This window comes from Orbicella faveolata, unplaced genomic scaffold (assembly GCF_042242905.1).
Source record: "Orbicella faveolata isolate gen_17 unplaced genomic scaffold, um_ofav_v1 contig_14, whole genome shotgun sequence".
Taxonomy (NCBI): Eukaryota; Metazoa; Cnidaria; class Anthozoa; order Scleractinia; family Merulinidae; genus Orbicella; species Orbicella faveolata.
Genome location: NW_028301541.1, coordinates 7,894,333 through 7,911,940, shown reverse-complemented (window position 1 = coordinate 7,911,940; position 17,608 = coordinate 7,894,333). Strand labels below are relative to the sequence as shown.

The 17,608-nt window shown below is 40.0% G+C and overlaps 1 protein-coding gene across 2 annotated transcripts; it reads left to right on the top strand.

Annotated features, from left to right (window-relative positions):
* The first annotated feature begins 2,483 nt into the window (after positions 1 to 2,483).
* On the top strand, positions 2,484 to 17,062 carry LOC110068635 (short transient receptor potential channel 4-like). Of its 2 annotated transcripts, none has more exons than XM_020776043.2 (18): positions 2,484 to 2,630; positions 4,899 to 4,946; positions 5,749 to 5,885; positions 6,649 to 6,843; positions 7,237 to 7,453; positions 7,728 to 7,780; positions 8,303 to 8,330; positions 9,058 to 9,343; positions 9,684 to 10,037; positions 10,611 to 10,637; positions 10,923 to 11,115; positions 11,991 to 12,134; positions 12,588 to 12,666; positions 12,844 to 12,968; positions 13,273 to 13,428; positions 14,203 to 14,368; positions 15,709 to 15,932; positions 16,639 to 17,062. In XM_020776043.2, exons 2-18 carry the CDS (start codon positions 4,922 to 4,924, stop codon positions 16,837 to 16,839), a joined length of 2,610 nt encoding a protein of 869 aa, XP_020631702.2. In that variant the 5' UTR covers positions 2,484 to 2,630; positions 4,899 to 4,921; the 3' UTR covers positions 16,840 to 17,062. The 2 variants fall into 2 exon arrangements, with proteins under 2 accessions (XP_020631702.2, XP_089143563.1); XM_089287437.1 differs by having other exon boundaries at positions 5,686 to 5,885.
* Positions 17,063 to 17,608: the final 546 nt, after the last annotated feature.

The following is a 17,608-nucleotide window of genomic DNA, read 5'->3' as shown; positions in this document are numbered from 1 at the left end:
TAAAAGGGGAGGGGAGGGGAGGGAGGGGGCTGCCTTGGATATAGCCTTCGATCAGGCTCTTCCGTTGGAGGCGCCGCCATCTAGCTTTTCGCTTTGGAGCACGTGCGAGTTTACGAATAACCTGCGATTTCTGCGATCAAATTTTTAAGGATTTATTTTAATAAATTATAAATTAACAAATTATCAGTTTGTATAACGCATACTAGCATAACGGGACGATCGCATTCGCTTCGCACAAAGATATTCTAAAATTCTAAAATTCTAAAAATTAAAAAAATAATAATAATAAAATTACAATAACATACTCTAATCAGTCAAACCTTTACTAAGCGGACCCCATATTCAGCGGACACCCTCTATTAAGCGGACAGCATTGCAAGTCCCATTTTTCTTTTCCCACATTCACAGTAAAAAATACCTGTATTCAACGGACATCTCTATTAAAAGCGGACGCGGTCGGACACCTTAAACTTTACTTTGATGGTCATTTCTACTGTTAGAAACCTGTATCAAACGGACACTGCAAAAAGAATGCATGATTTTTTTTGTCCACGTTTAGTAGATTGAGCTGTCACAGAAATGTAGACTACGAGTAGTCCCTCTTTCGCTTAGTCCGTCGTGCGTAACACGAAAGAAAACCGCGAGAAAAAAATGGCCGCGGGAAATCCTGGGGGCGAGACGCCCTCTCGCCCCTAGGAGTTCGCGCTGCCACTTATTTTATCGCAGTTTTCTTTCGCGTCAAGCACGACGGACTAAGCGAAAGAGGGACTACTCGTAGTCTACAGAAATGTAATATTTTGTTATTCGGTTTTGTTTTTCCAGAAATTTCGTTCTTGCTTGATTTTGTAAGCTTTCACATGATTCGATCAATGCCTCATATACTTGTCATTGTTTATGGAAATACGGTATTTCCGAGTTCTCGATCGTTCACGAGAATGCTATTTGACCCTTTAAAGGTCTTTTACTAGTAATACTGAGGAATATTAATATGACCCTTTTAAGACGAATTCTGAGGGAGCCTGTTTTCAACGGACATCCTGTATTAAGCGGACACTAGCATGGGTCCCGAGGGTGTGTCCGCCTAATACATGTTTGGCTTTATTCATCACTCGTTAACCAACAAAATGACAAGCTCCCAGTTGGCTTGTTAGCTCAGTTAGTAGAACACTGCACCGGTATCGCAGAGGTCATGGGTTCAACTCCCGTACAAGTCTGAAATTATTCAGACCTCTCAAGTCTCACGATTTTGTCGTGAGCGGTTTTTAGTTTAATCTCACAGTCTCACGACGAGACAGACAAATCTCACGATAAATAGAGACGCAAGCTGAAAGGATAACTTTTTTTGTATAATTTCATTTTTGGCTTGCTTAGGTGAGTTTCTTGCGCCAATTCTGTGCAAATCCATAGTTAAATTTGACAAAACCTGTTCAGTTCTTCATTCATCTGTTCGCTGGAAACACAGTCCATGACAGACTATCGTCCATTGCCCGATTTAAAGCCGAAAAGGACTAGGTACGAGTCTACACATTATGGGACTAGCAGCTATTGAGCCACACAGTCATAAAGTGCAGACCAAGCTTTACAAAATCCCCAAGTTTGGTGTAAATAGACCCAATAGTAAGCAAGATACAACCATTTGAAAATGTCAAAATTTACAAAAAATTGTATGGCCATCCGGACGCTATGTCCGGACGACCAAATATTTCTGTGTAATTTTGGCGTTTTTAAATGGCTGTATCTCAGTCAAAACTAGCCTGATTAACACTAAACTTGGGGATTTTGTTAATCACAGTGTTCTCTTTCTGACTATTAATGAATGAATGAATGAATGAATGAATGAATGAATGAATGCTTTATTTAACGTGGATATACGCTTAGCTTGAGAGCAAGTTTACAGGTATTCCACCTAATAACTAAACAACGCTAATGTCATATCACAATTCATCGGGTGAAATCACACATTTAATTCTGATTAATGGTTATGTGGATCAATACTTGCTAATCCTGTAATTTACAGACTCGCACCTAGACCTTTTCGGCTTGAAATCAGGCAATGACCATATATAGAACACCTGTTCCAAATTAGGTCATCATTATCAGTCTCTCGCATTTTGATCACGTTTTCAAAATGACGGAAATTGCTAATGATGCTCTCCACACATGTTTTAAGTGTTTTAAGCAGAAAAAAAAAAAACGCTTTCTCTTAATTAGAACCTGTGTTTACTTGGTTTTGTCTGCCGGTCGATCAATCTCCAGATTTTTACTGAAATCTCCAGATTTTGTTTACATCAGACTCTAGATTTTCGGTGTTTTGAGGTTGAGAGGTCTGCTGAATTTCATTTCAGGTTTTATTTTCACTACTGTTTTAGTATTGTTCATAACTGCGATGATCTCTCGCCTATTCATGAGATAAACATTGAAGCTAGGATTGTATAAACCAGGGCCTACAATACGTAATCAAAAGATATAAAGGCAATGTTCAATCTCCGTGACGGAAATGAAGCACTTGACCGATTGTAATTCAACTGTGACTGTACTGTCCTTGCTCGGAGCACGAAAACACAAACAAGTGTACAAGTAGCTTCTGTCTTAAATCCGATTTCTTGTCCCAGTTGCTGAACACTTTGCAGGTGGGTGTATGACTGAAGTAACTCGCTGGGTGCTCTACTATTAGCAGCCATCTGCTGACTATCGTGTGCGTGTTAAGTGTTAGTATACTTTCGTTCAATATCGTCAGAAAAGACTAGGTTTTACTCCGTAATATTTGAGCCCAAACCTACATGCTCACGACTGAATTGAACAGCATTAAGACTACACTAGTCTGAGGTACATACTCGCCAAAAGTTAACTGACGTCCTATTATGGGTCACTTCGAATCTCATATTAACTACGAAACTGTTAGTCGCGGTTACAAAGCACGTAGCTTCAACATATCGATTCTAGTTATTTGCATCGCCGATACAGTACTTAGTGAATCAGAAACAGTGTTCTCGAGGGGATTTGTAACATTTTTTTTCCTCAGCTACCACCCGAAAAAGTTACAAATCCTTCCAATATATTTTCCAGCGAGTTATTCAGAAAGTTCGATCCTCAATACTGAGCTGTAGAAGAAGATTGTATTTTTGTCCGCCTTGTCAAATTTTACGGGAAGCTCCGTTGCTTGAAAATATATCACCTTGTAGGTCTTGTAGTCTTCTCCACTGACTCCTTTGACGATGCAGCAATTTTTGTTAGGGTCTTCTGCTATCCATTTTGTGCATTCTCTGTACGCTTGCCTGGCGGTTCTCTCGGACCGTTCGTGACGAGGTTGGCCGCAGTTATTTGGCTGGAAACCGGGTCGCTTATAATGTTCAATACTATCAAAATTGCTATTGCTCGCCATAATCATGGAATATTAGATCTGCTCCAAAGTCCCAAGGTCTGAAAACGTTAAAGACGAGTTCTGTTGGTGACTGGTGTCTGGCAATAAACCTTTTCAAGTCTTCGTATCTAAACTTGTTCAGCATATATAATTTGACTGATTCCTGATTCAGTAACTTACAGTATAGAGTTCAAAAGTTAAAACAAAGGCCAGCATTGATTGACAGGCTTTCAAATTAATGTGACGACGCGCATGCATGGTTGCATACTCGGAAATATCTACACACTGTCGGTAATGTACTTTTTGATTTTTGAGCCTCTTTCAATTCCTCGATGCAAGGGTATATCGATGCTTTTACTCTCCTAAAGACGTCAGTGGAATGCTAAGCACTTAAAAACAAACATCGATTAAAGCTGATTTAGCATAACAACTGTAAGCATGTTTAGCTTTATCCATCATCGACCCCCGCCCCCGCAAAATGTAACAGCCCTGTAACAGATATAGAGTATCTATAATTATATACTGAGCACGGTATTGCCCAGTCTAGAAAATTTGTTTACAATTATTCAGCTGACTCGCTTATCCCATAGCATTGTTAACCTGCCAAACAGTCTTGACACGTGCTGACCAAATCCACTTGTTCAGTCGCTTTTTGCTTTCACGTTCCCTCGCGAACTCTCGTAAAATGAGAACTGTCCTCTGTAGTCTACTTTTTTGCCATTTGAAAGAAAAATCAACATCGTAATTTAAAATCGAAACTTTTTCACTTTGCATCCTAGTTATTGTAGTCATGGATTGTTGCAGCAAACGTAAAGGTGGAAAGTCGCTGGCGAAGCGTTTGGACAAGGGGAAGTCTAGTAGAATTTCGTTTAAAGGCTGGTTTTCATTAACGACGGAGTCGGAGTCGGAGTCGGAGTCGTGACCATAAGCGCAGAGCGATACAATTTAGCGAAAATCAAACCGACGGAGTCGGAAGCGAAATACCGATTCTGCTCATGACTCCGTCGCTTATGATCTGGTGAAAACTAAATTGTGGGAGTCGGAAGCAGAAGCCGAAGAATAAACCAATCACAATGCTCGATTCCAGAGAATGTGATTGGTTGGTTCTTCCGCTTCTTCTTCTGACTCCGACAGTGTAGCTTAGCGACACAAGTACAAGCACAAACATAAGCGCAAGGATGCGACAAAACGGCCTCGATACTAGCAAACACTGATCTATAATACACGTGCGGTCCTTTTCTTCGTAGCTTATGTTGGATAATATATATGTTCATGACAGCACCTTGAAAATACGATTTTCAACGTGGTTTTGAAACAAATTTTATTGTTTCGCTAACGGTTCACAGATATTTCAGCTGTCATTTCGGTAGTGTCTCTTATTTTAGTGCTGGTCGTGGATACTCAAAACCGGTTCCGTTTAAACAAATACAATTTGCACCGTCTTGGTTATTCAGGGTTATCAAGTTGCCTCAAGTTGGCTTCACTTGATGTGCTTTTTTTTTTGTCTTTTCTGATTTCTTTGTTCTTGGTAATAAAGGCGAATGCGAGGAACAAGAAAGTATGGAGTCAGGTGATCCAGATATAGGTCAGTATGGCTTTCATTGGAATCAGTAATTATCTACTCCTGAGCCAGAACTCCCCTTACCGCGCCTTGCATAGGGCCTGAATCCTTGCAGGAAAAGAGAGCGTCCTGTGTAACTTGCAACCGCATACTCGGAACGGAACAATCAAATTCGGTAGGTGGGGGTTGGGGGGGGGGGGGGCAAATTCCGCGCCCAAATAACTTGGCATCGTATGTTAAACTAGAATCCTCCGCCATTTTGAAAAGAAAATAACACTCACGCAACTGATGTAGCTTTGATAGTATTTTAATATTTAAAGTAATGTAGGTTTCTCGTCAAGTATTGTAAAGAATTTTTGATTTGAAGGCTATATATTTTAAACCATTTTTATATCCTGATGAATTTACCGTGTTAAAATAAAGTTAAGGTCAAATCAAGTTAAGATGCCTCAATATGGAAACTAGTACCAAATATGCTTTTCCCCCAGGAGGAGGGGGAAGGAGAGAATGGGGGATAGCATCGTTTCGAGCATGCGCCTGCAAGTTGCACAGCACTCTTTTTTTCCCACCAGGGTTCAGACCCTCTCACAGGACGAGTCGATCATGTTAATGTTGAACACTGACTTCCCATTTTACCTCCCCAAGTACAGTTTTCAGTAGGTTTCGCCTGGCTGTTTGAGCCTCGTCTTGAATTTTATTTGTTCGCAAATAGAAATCTTTAAACAATTGAAATTTAAATAAAGTGCAAATCGCCATGCTTTAGATTGAGAAAGAAGCTTTACAGGGGCTTCTGGGAGGAGAAATAGCTCTCATGTCGTGTATCTAGGCAACGACGATCCACGAAGCAAGGAAAGGAGTTTGATGCAGGCGATAAAGGATGGCAATTATGACGACATTGAGAGCAGAATCACACCGAGGGCATTCAAGTACTGCGAATCTAATGCCTTGTTGATGGGTATGAAGGTGGGTGCTGTGTAACGGCCACTTTTAATGGTGTATATATAGTACGCCTGATTCAAGAATCTCCCCCAGGCGAAGAAGAATCGTAAGCTTTGTTTCTAAATTTTGTTTCGAAATGTATTCTTAGCATGATCGAAGCTGCAAAAGAAACTAATACTTCACTTAGTCTTTCTACAAAGAACTCGAAGCTTTCGTTACTTTCCCTGTTTTTAAGAACATGCACTAGTTACCGTATACGAAACACAATTTACTGGGTGTAGAAAGGAGGATAATAAAGAAAAAGTAACCCTTAGGTTGCTAACTGGGGACATTAACATTAAATTCAAAGTATAATTGAATTCACTCGTTTTATGTAAACTTTATCGAAAAAAAACGCATTGTGATTTTATTAGAAATTTTGATCAACTGGCGTGGCAAAACAGAACAAGATGGTCACCATCTTGTTCTGTTTTGCCAGTTTACAGTTGTGTGCTTAGTTACCTGGCCTGTGAATGCAAGCGAGGCTGGAGGTGACCTTGCTTTGATACAGACCTCTCTGCTTTTCTCATTTAAATGCCAACTATTTAACTTACATAAGAACACTTTGATTTACACAATAAAAACAGTGAGGTCTTTATTAACCCAAGGTCACCTGTGGCCTCGCTGCCATTCAAAGGCCAGGTAGATTAACAGACGACTGTAAAATGATCTATTGATTCGTAAGGGTGAGAAAAACTTAATTTTGATTTATTTTGTTAATTAACTTTGTTGTTTATTGGATAATCAGGTAAGCTTCGAGCTGCGCAAATTGGCGGACGAAAAAGGACCGGAAGAGGAGAGATTTAATCAGTTGGCAAACGCCGTTGAGGAGTTTACCTCATGCTTACTTGATCCACTGAAAGCTGATCAACAAAGACGAGAAGAATTCGGGGATGCATTAGATGATATTTTAGATGATGCCATTCGCTTAAAACAGAAAAAGGTACCATTGAAGCTGAATATTGAGATCTTTGTAAAGGACAGTTGAGAACGTATGGCTTTGTTGTATGCTACAAGCTTACGGCTAGCCCGCGGTACAAATTGCACCGTGTAAATTAAACCAAACCCCCTGTCGCGCAACACACATTAAATATTGCAGGATCTTAAAACACGTTTTAAGCTGTGCGACAGTGGTAGGTAAAAGCAGAGTTGGATTATCAAAGTTGTACATCGGTTTTTTTGCATGGCGGGAACAGCGCGCTACAAAAGTTGCATACCACAGTTGTAGCGAAAGTTGTTGCCTCTAAATCGGCCTTAAGATTAATTTCTTGCTTTTGATGTTGAGCTAGATCACATGCAATAACCATGATTTTTCCTTTCTTTTGACCGACTGCAGTTTTTTACGCATCCGGTCGTGGATATTGAGATGAGACGCAAATGGTATGGTCGTGACTTTATGAAGAGTGGATGGAAAAGGTGGAGACCTATCTTCAGTGTTTGGTGTCTTCTGGACTTGGTGATTTCTCCAATCTTGTTTGTTTTGTGTCGGTTGATTTGTTATCACCGTGAAAGGAAAAGAGAAGAAGAAAAAAGGAGTGGAAAGAAAGAGAAAGGTATTTGTGAATAGATTCAATAAAATGGGTGTGGATAAGATTATACTTCGATGAAAACGTCAATTCGAAAGACATTTCAACCGCTAAAGAGAGAGGTTTTGTTTACCGAATCTGTATTATCTTACAATGCAGGTGATAGTGAATTTTACGGAAACAATTAATAACAAAAGTGAAAAAATTGATTAAGCCTTGAAGGTTCGTGACTGTTTGCTTTGCAATTTGGATCGTAAGATCTTCCTGCAAACCATGTTTAAAAGTAATCTCATTTCAACAGATATGCCACTCGAAGAAGTGACTACTGGTGAGGAAGAAACGCTAAGGCCGCAGGTAAGGGAACGGTCAGGTTCTAAAAAGAACTTTAAGGGGCTCAGTCACGGTATTTTGAGTTATTTTGACCACATTCAGAATTACCTTTAAATGGTAGGAAACCTGAAAATAACAGTTTAATAAGATAGAGAAACACCAAAGAGATAATGATAAACCATAAAGGAACAAGGATGGCTAAGGATGGAGAAGATTAACACGGATTACACTGAAACGACGAATTTGAAAAATTGAGGCTAAACTTTTCAATATGCGCAAACCGTGACTGAGCTCCTTTAAAGAAACGGCGCATACGCTTCTCTGAGGACAATGTAACGGCGTTTGAAAATCGATTATATGTGTTATATCCTTTGGCTTTCTCCTACTGTTTAATCTACCTAGGCTTCCCTTGGTAACAGAGAAAATTGTCGCTTAACATGCTAAGCAGTTGAGGCTGAATCGTATCCGATTGTAGTCACATAGTCAAAAATAAGAAATTGTGTCACTCAAATTATTTTTTCCCGCTTTTTCTCTCCTTCATTACAGAAAAAGAAAACCAAGAATCGGTTGCCAGGTAACCACGGTAAAACTTGTTAAATTAATTGTACGGTTATCTCCATCAAATGTTTCATTTCCTGTCGCTGGTTCTCTTGCGAAATAGTTCACTTCATAAAGACTGGGATAGAGAGTGCATGTACGAGCGAGACGGGGTTTGGGAGCGCTAAGGTGAACAAACATGGCGAAAGATTTTCTTCATTTGCCCTTTTGCAAAATGTCAGATGCGAGGATTTTCTGAAAGTATTCGTGCATAAAGTTAAACATCAGCTTGCATATTTTGGGATTTCTTTTGTGGTTCGGAATTCCCAAACAATCCCAGAATCGCCTGAGGGGCTACTCGATCCCAGGCGCCCACTCTTTCCCAAGCGAGCTATTGGACAATCTCTTTCCCAGGGTCTCTCCTCTCCCCTTCGTTGGCTATTGAATTGGTCCATACGTCATCGGCTAATTTGACATAATTCCCATTTATTTGGAAAGAAGTAAAAATTCAATGTTTCGAGAGCTCAGTTACTCAGCCGACTACCTCACCCCACTGGAGAAAACGCATATTGTGACGCCACAGAGACAATGCCCGTGACTCTAAACAAATACTCTCAGATGACTAAAATAGCAAGATGTACGAGCACTAATCTAAAAAAAAAAAACTATCCATCTGTGAAGTGAATTTTGAATTTACTGATTTACTGTGGTATTTTATTTCAAATGTTTCTCACCTGAAGTTATTTTGATTTTTGTTTATTTAGTGACACAGATTTATCAAATATCCTTGGACACGCCTTACTTCAAGTTTGTACGTGATAGTCTAAGCTTCGTAGTCCTGCTTGGCCTCCATTTTGCCCTGTGCTTAGAGCCATCAAGCGTACCGTTCAGTGGATTAGAGTGGGCCATACTTGTATTCTTTATTGGCCGCTATCTGGTAGAACGCGAACAGATCTTTGCGGTAATTCACAGTATGAAGAGGCAGAGAAACAGCGGAGATGATGGAAATCTGTCGAACATCTTATTAAAAGCGTTTTTGTTGTATCAAAGGTAGATACTTTATATGATTTATTGTTATATGCCCATGACTTTGCAAAATACACTGCCCGTGTTCATGGTTGCTTTCTGCTTACATGCAATCGATAATTCGAACGATGTATTGTCTAGTTACTTGATTGATTGATTGATTGATTGATTGATTAACGGACTGATGAACTGACTGACTGCATGCCTCTTTGATTGACTTTTTGATTGATTCATCGATCGATCGATCGATCGATCGATCCCGTTTGATCGGCCGACCGAACGACTGACCGAACGACCGACCGACGAATCGAACGATCGATCGATTAACTTATTGACCGTTACTGATTCCTTCGTAATCTTTCAGGGACTTGTGGAATAAACTGGACTTCGTCACTCTGTTAGTTTACTTGGCGATAATTTCATTAAGAATAGCTACTTTTATCACGTCTGGTTCAGTGGCAAACAACCGAGTCTTAGTGATTGCTGGCTACCTCTACAGCTTTAACACTTTGTGCCTCACGTTCAGAGTTTTTGGTCACGTGATGGAGCAGTCGAAAGACGTTGGAACCATCCAGATTGCCTTGTTCAGCATTCTCAAGGACATTCGCACAATAATTTGGCAGTTCACAGCAGCTATCTTTGCTTTTTCTATCGCTATAACAAAAGTCTACATGGCAGAGAACTCTTTTGTTGCAAATGCAAGGGACAGAAATGAGCTGTAAGTGTCCCTTTCAGACTCTTTCTCTTTTTTACACCCCATCTATACAACATCTACTAGAAGGAAAAACTATGGAGATACATCTCCGTACTTTGGCCGGGTAGTAACTTAAAAGCACCTAAAAGAACAGTTAAGTGGCAGCCACACACAGCTGTTTCCTTCTTTCAAAATTTCGGCGATCACCTATACATGCGTTCTCGACCGTTCTCGTTTAATCCATCTTGTAAGGTCTTTTTTAAAATTGAAATACCGCGCAAACAAATAGCTATTACTGATTTCATTTCTTTGATAAAAAAAAAAATGAGCATTTTATTAATACTTATGGCTACGGTGTTGATTCCAGCGTCCACTACATGTACATGTAACAGAACGAGTAACTGGTCTTTCACTCCTGACTGAAAGAGAATATTTTTCCAGTATTAAAATGTTATGCGTTTTTGCTGTAGTGATTAAAAGACATGGTCTGGCGTTTTGTAAGACAGTCCGTAAGTTCAGTTAAATATCTTAAGGAAAATCCCTGGTAATACAGTATTTATAACAATTCTACTTTTCTTTAACTTGTTTGTGTTACAGCGCTTGCAAAGAGTCCGGTATTTCATGGTAAGTTGGTGTGTCAAAAATGCCACGTACTAAAACTACATTTACAACCTGAGGTAAAATACCAGTTACAGGCCAAAACCTGAATACTATGCGTTCTAACTCTTTTATTAATCGTTTTATATTTAAATACGACTTAGCATTATATTTCAATTTGTATCCACGTCTACATCGTGTAACATAAGATATGTATTTTTATCTTTTAAAACAGCAAAAGCCATTATCATTATCATTATTATACGGGTCACATGATAATATCTTGTTTTAACGTCTTTCGTCTTTTGGCAGTTGGTGGAAGATGATTATCTACATGGGCTGGACTCTGTTAGGAGTCTCAGATGATTTTGATCCAATGAAGTCCGTCGATCTCCCTTCGATGATTCTAGCTCAAGTTCTCCTCGCTTTTTTTCTTATCATGGGAGTTATCCTTCTGATCAATATGTTGATAGCCTTGTTATCCAACACGTATCAGCGAATTGAGGTAAACGAGTGTTAAAATAAATTACTTAGATAGCCTCCTTATCCAACACGTGTCAGCGAATTAAGGTAAACGAGTGTTAAAATAAACTACTTAGATAGCTTCTTATCCAACACATGTCAGCGAATTGAGGTAAACGAGTGTTAACATAAATTATTTGATAGCCTTCTTATCCAACACGTATCAGCAAATTGAGGTAAACGAGTGTTAAAATAAATTACTTAGATAGCCTTCTTATCCAACACGTGTCAGCGAATTGAGGTAAACGAGTGTTAAAATAAACTACTTAAAAGACAAAGCAAGATACCTGTTGAGTTTTCGAGTGTGGTCATTTATCCTACGGTGCATTCTTTTGATACTATTCCGAGACTGGAATACTCGAAATAGACAGGAAATGGTAAATTTGGCGAGAAAATCATGCGCGTCCCGTGACGTGGCACCGGAAGTTTGGTCCAGACTATTTCGGTCACCCCCGCTGAGAGTATTTTGTTTTTAGAATATTTGTTCTACTGGAACACCAAAATCCATGTATTCAAAACTTGAATCTTTGACTCCAAAACGGAAAAAATGCCCTTGACAATGCCCCTCTCAGAGCACGAGACTGACAAATTACATATCAATGTTCCGAAACTACTCGTGTTGTTTTTTTAAGCGAATTTTTTGGTATTTCTTTCTTTCTGTACTCTGCATGCCAACAAAAGTCTAAAATCTAAATAACAAGTCATAAAATTAATTTGAAACCGCATGCATCACCCGTCTCCAAGTTCTAGACTTGCTCTGGCAAAAGTCAGCTCTCGATTCACTTTACGGTGACCAATTTATCTTTTGGAGTAATTGAAATAAGCCATGTTCACTTTACACTTTTGATTTTTTCCAAGGACAACTCGTTAAAGGAGTGGTCATTCAAGAGAGCAGCGACAATTCAGACGTACGATGAATATGATCCAATACCAGTGCCTCTTAATATCGTTTACAGCGTCTTCAAGCTCTGCAAACTGGTGGGCAAGAAGGACAGAGGAAAGGTATGAGCTAAGCGTGTTTTGGACGATGGGTTAAACACGTGTCCCAATAGCGGTTAAAGTAAAGTACAGTTTAAAAGGACGGGCCGACGATTCCACGTTCTTTCCTTGTATTCGAACGCTCACTAGCGATAGATTCCATGAGATTCAATGAGATGGAAGATATTTGTTATTATCTGTGTGGGCGGATTAGGCATTCAAACGTTAAAATTGCCTTAAAATTACCACTCTATGCATTTCCTTCTTTGCACGCTGGCAAAGATCAATTACTCGCGCATCCTGCAGCTTCTTTAATGTCAAAGTCGTGTTAAAATTTCGACCAATCACATATCATACATCAAATATTTCCCTATACATCAAGCGGAAGGACGTAAGTAAATATTTAACCTAAAGTTTACACGTCAATAATCGGTCAATATGGTGCTAAAATCTTTTATTCTTTCTTTGTATTTCAAGGGAATAATGCTGGAATTTATTGCCATCGACCTCGACAGGGAATACTTTAAGAAGTATGGGAACTTTCTCCCTTCAACAGGTAAATCTGTTTCCTATGCAAGCTCGAGTATTGGGTGAATGAACTCTTGTCTCTTTAGCTTATCATGAAAGAACCTGCTGATTAACCGTACGAGAACGTTTAGTTAAAAAACCAGAGGAAAGTGAGAAATACAGCTACTACGTTGAAACAGATTAACCATATTCCTTTTTTATTTAGCTGAGGAAAGAAACAACATTGTGTTTCGTGAAACAGTTGGAAACCGACAAATGGTCGGACAAATCCTGCGCTCGGCCTACATGCCCCAAGGAGTTGATAAAGGAATTCTGTTTTTTGGTCCTGAGGTAATCGGATCATGCGATGCACTATAGACATGTATAAAAGGCTACTCAACCATAGGTTTGATCGTTGAAAATTTAAATACATAGTTATTGTAGTGCGAGGTTTTGAATGAACATATTTGAGATCAGTAGTACCTTTGGAAGAAAAGTAAGGAAAGGAAACGGAAAGAAGAGGAAGGAATGAAAATATTCGCCACAGTTAACGTTCCATCTCTGGATCGTTTTTGTTTATATGTTAAATAGCATGCATACTGAAAGAGGAACAAGTTCCCGTTTCCGTTTATATTTGATATCCTGACTGTTGTAGGCATGGGAATCCCACATAGGCATACAAATAGAAGGCTCTCTCCTGACTTGTACTTCTACCGAGCAATGTACCAAATGCAGTCTTCGGCAACGTAGCCAGCGTTGGCCGAGCGCTAGATATTGTAAGCCCTTTTCTGTCGAGTTTCCTCATTTTGAGGTGAGTAAACGGCGATCTCACTTTATATGAACTATAAGAGCTAATGATCTGCTCGTAGAGGGTCAATGACGTCCATGAGCTGGCTATAAAAGGATCGCAATGATAACGATAATGACGACAATGAAAGGTTAAGGTAACGATGTTGTTGTTGAAGATGGCGATGATGATGATAATAGTAATGAAGGTGGTGATGGTGATGGTGATGATGATGACGATGACGACGATGACGACGATGACGACGATGGTAATGGTGATGGTGATGAGAAATGATGATGGTCATGGTCATGATGATGATGATGATGATGACGATGATGATTAAGATAATTTGCGTAGCAGGCGCTGGAGAAAAATGGAGCTCAAGTTGGAGCGGCGCCCGCGAGGAGGAGATTTTTCTTTCCTCCTCGCACGTCTCTTCCCTCGTGCACGCCGCTTTACCCAGCTCGCGCCCCATTTCTTTGTCAAGCGCCTGTTTCGCTGGCTATGCGAAAAAGAAGAATACAAAGATTTACCAACGTTTCAGCGGGGGGATTACCGAACTCAACTACCCCTTATTAACAAAAGGCTTAGGATTTTCCGAACAGTTGCAGTGGCTCAAAAGGCACCAAAAGACATGAACACTTTGTAGTTCAGTTGTTTAAACAAATGTTCTATTGAGTTGCATGTTGTTCAGTTAGTGGTAGAGACTGTCACGTTTTAAGCGAGCCAAGGCTTTAAAACTTTAAGGTGATCGGACTTGGGGGAACTAAATGATATATTTTTTAATCACTTCTTCAGGTTGTCATTTTAGAAAATGGACAACTCATAACGCTGGGAATAGGAGTGGTGAATGAGGGTTACGATACTTGCAGAATGCCAGGGTGGTTGGATGGATCTGTGGCATATCATAGCGATGGAAACCTCTACGATGCTGATACCTGTGATAATGGTACAGAAACCAAAGGTATTTAATTTCACAGTATTACACAGTCGATCGATAAGGCTTCGATTCATTCAAGTCTAAAAGCGATATTACACAGAAACCAAAGATATTTAATTTCACAATTTCTCAAACTCGTTAATAATTCACCAAGTTAAAACAAAGAAAGTCACAACCGTGAAGGAGGTTTGGATACCCGGTCTTAATTAGCATAGACTTTGACGATTTTACTTCTCCGTTCACTCCTTAGTTTCTATTTCGATTGAGAAGATATATCAAACACCTGAAACAGTGTTTCATCGGCTATCCAAACACCTCGAATTTCGTCAAAAACCCTCCGCTGCGCGCCGTATTTCCAACTCTCTTCTCGGTGTTTGGATATCCCGATGAAACGCTGTCTATCGTGTTTGATATATTACATCTCACACAGTCAATAAGGCTTCGATGTGATTCATTCAAGTCTATAGCTAAAGGCGATGTTACACAGTGAAAGTTAACGTAACATTGTTGGTTTAAAAGTTGTTGCCATGTAAAATAGTCTCCTTCGCAGCCGTTATTAGGGTCGTCACGCAACGCTTCTTCCCCACTTATGGCCGTTAGTGGAGAAGCGTTGCGTAACGACCCTAATAACGGCTGCGAAGGAGACTACGTGTAACGGCGCGCGTAAAATTTTTACGAAACAATTTGCTGCGGCAACCGATTGCAAGAAACAAAAAGAAAGGCGACATAAAAATTAAAGGATCAAGGAGTAAATTATCAGCGAACTAACTTTATAGATACAAATTCATGTACATTGAAGAGATAACGTTGATTTCTTCGTCGATAGCTGAGTTGATTTTGCTTCCACCTGGCTTTAATTAGTCTGTCGTAGTCACTGAGGAAAATTGTAAAGACAATGACTTTGTACAACTCCAAAAGATGATCATTGTGGTCCAGTAAACGAGGCGGAACGATACAATTACTGAGCATTTTTTTAAAAAACGGCAAAACGGTCTTAATAACTTGGTGCTTGTCTTAAAGCGGTTTTCAATTGAGTGCATTACAACCAAAAACAAAGCAATTGCTCAACAGACCAATCACATCAGACGCAAACCGCGCAACGAACCATCCAGAAATCGAAGCAATTACACGTAACCGACGCTAAGCGCCGAAAAATAATCCCGACGGAGTCACGATTGGTTTGGTTATCCTTCTCATTGGTTGAGAAAGTAGCACGAGTTTTCCAACCAACCACAACCCCTAAGTAAAGCAAAACTTAAGGAAACGAGAGTTGCTTTCGACGCTCATTTTAAAAACCTCTCCCATGGTTTGTGTGTAGCGCTTCTACCATATTTTTGCAATCATTGTGTCTTTTCGTGATCCAGGTCCCGCTGTTGCCTTTCGAGGGGATCGTGTTCTCTGCACAGTTATGTTTGAGAAGAAGCGTGAGAGAAAGGGAAAACGTCAAGTTGCAGTTTTGTTTACGCTGAACGGCAGGAAGATAATTATCAGTGATGAAGAGGAACCGGAGATTTACATTGACTGGGACATCGATAAACCGCTGTACCCTTACGTCAGCATGAATTACGGAAGTAGCGTGGTGGCGAAGGTAATATCTCAAATGGGGGAGAGGTGGGGGGCGTGGGGGGAGGGGTGGAATACTGCCCCAACGGAGAACTTTTGAGGAGAGTTTGGCGACCGAGTCTCATAGACCAACTGCTCAAAGGGAGGCTTTTTAGACGAAAACTACTCTGCCATGTAAACTAGAATCAATCACGAATTACAACGATCGTTGCATGAGGGCAACAACACTGCGATAGCATAATGGCAGAAGGGACGAGGGGGAGGGAAATTCTCCGAAGCTTACCAATTTTGTTGTTTTGGAATTAGACAATGATTTGTGATCTGATCAACCACAAGACGTGTTAGAGATATAACTTAACTTGCGTGGTGGTGGGGTCAAATTCTTCTAAGCTTACCTATTTTATTGTTTTGGAATAAGAAAATGATTTGTGATTCGATCAACCACAAGACTTGTTAGAGATATACCGTAACCGGCTGGCGTGGTGGTGGGGTCAAATTCTTCTAAGCTTACTGGACAGCTTTTGTAGTTTTGAAATAAAGATTTACGATGTGATCAACCACGAGACTTGTTAGAGAATTAACTTAACTTGATCGTTAAAAGCCATTTAAAAACGCCTTTAGCCAGCTGTAATAATGATTGCATAATTTTTTCTGGCATATCGTATGGAGTCACTTAACTGACCTGAAATTCAGTTTTGATTTCTTTGTTTCTTGCATGCTTATTATTCAAGATGTGCCCTAGGGAAAGTGAGGAGTTTAAAGTATCCAAGATGGCGGAACTGGACCGAAAAGTGACAAAGATAAAGGCAAGCTTGGAGGAGAACAATCGGAAACTTGACACCTTGTTAGCGAGATTTGCAAACCGAGAAACCACCAAGACTAGGCGTGAAACTCCGGACGAAAACGAAGGGAAAATCAAGGGAGATCTCTAATCTGTAAACACTAAACCTTTTTCGTTTGGAGTTTATTCGCCTGTCATGCTTGTAACGTACGTATGAGTCTTTCGATAAAACACAAAGCGTAACCCATCAAATGAAGGCTATTTCAAGCCGTAACGTTTTCCTAGTATGGCGACGCGGTGCTTTTGGTAATAATTTTAATCACTACTTTTGTAAGTATGGAGTTAATGTAATAAATCCAAATATCTAAATCTAACCCTAGTCTGCAGCCTGGATTTTTCCGCATTTTATCTTCCGGACCGCAGTCTGTCGGGAGTCTGTAGTCTGTGGTCCGCAGTTTCCGTTTTAAACTGACCGAATCAAAAACCCAATGTAAAATAAGCTTACTTACACTGTAAACCTTTAGTCAACCCCGGAAGATAGAAACCTACCACTATCAACAATGAAAACTGAGAAACAAGAGATATCAGATGGCTCACCTCTTAAATCTTTTCAAGCTGCCTTCTTGTGTCAAAATTCCATTCAAATTCGAATTCTTCAGCTGCAGGTTCGTGAACAAGTTGCTTGTGTACAAAAAGATCTGACATGTTTCTAACTGAGCACGAATTGTTCCGATACCTAATAAAGAGGAAAATCACTTGAGACCTGAAGAGCCTGTTCAAAATGGTTAAATCCGGCTACAAACTTGCCCAAAATGGCGGATCAACGTCCTGTTCCCAGTGCTCCTCGGCCTCTCTCGAGTGGAAGGAATCCGCTGAGCGATGTGAGTGCAGGCGCAGGGCTACACAGTTTTCCCGCGGAT

Coding starts and splice junctions, on each gene's coding strand:
- LOC110068635 (XM_020776043.2), top strand. CDS start 4,922: ATGGAGTCAGGTGATCCAGATATAG. Junction 9,344..9,683: donor GCGTTTTTGTTGTATCAAAG/GTAGATACTTTA, acceptor GTAATCTTTCAG/GGACTTGTGGAATAAACTGG. Junction 11,116..11,990: donor ACACGTATCAGCGAATTGAG/GTAAACGAGTGT, acceptor ATTTTTTCCAAG/GACAACTCGTTAAAGGAGTG.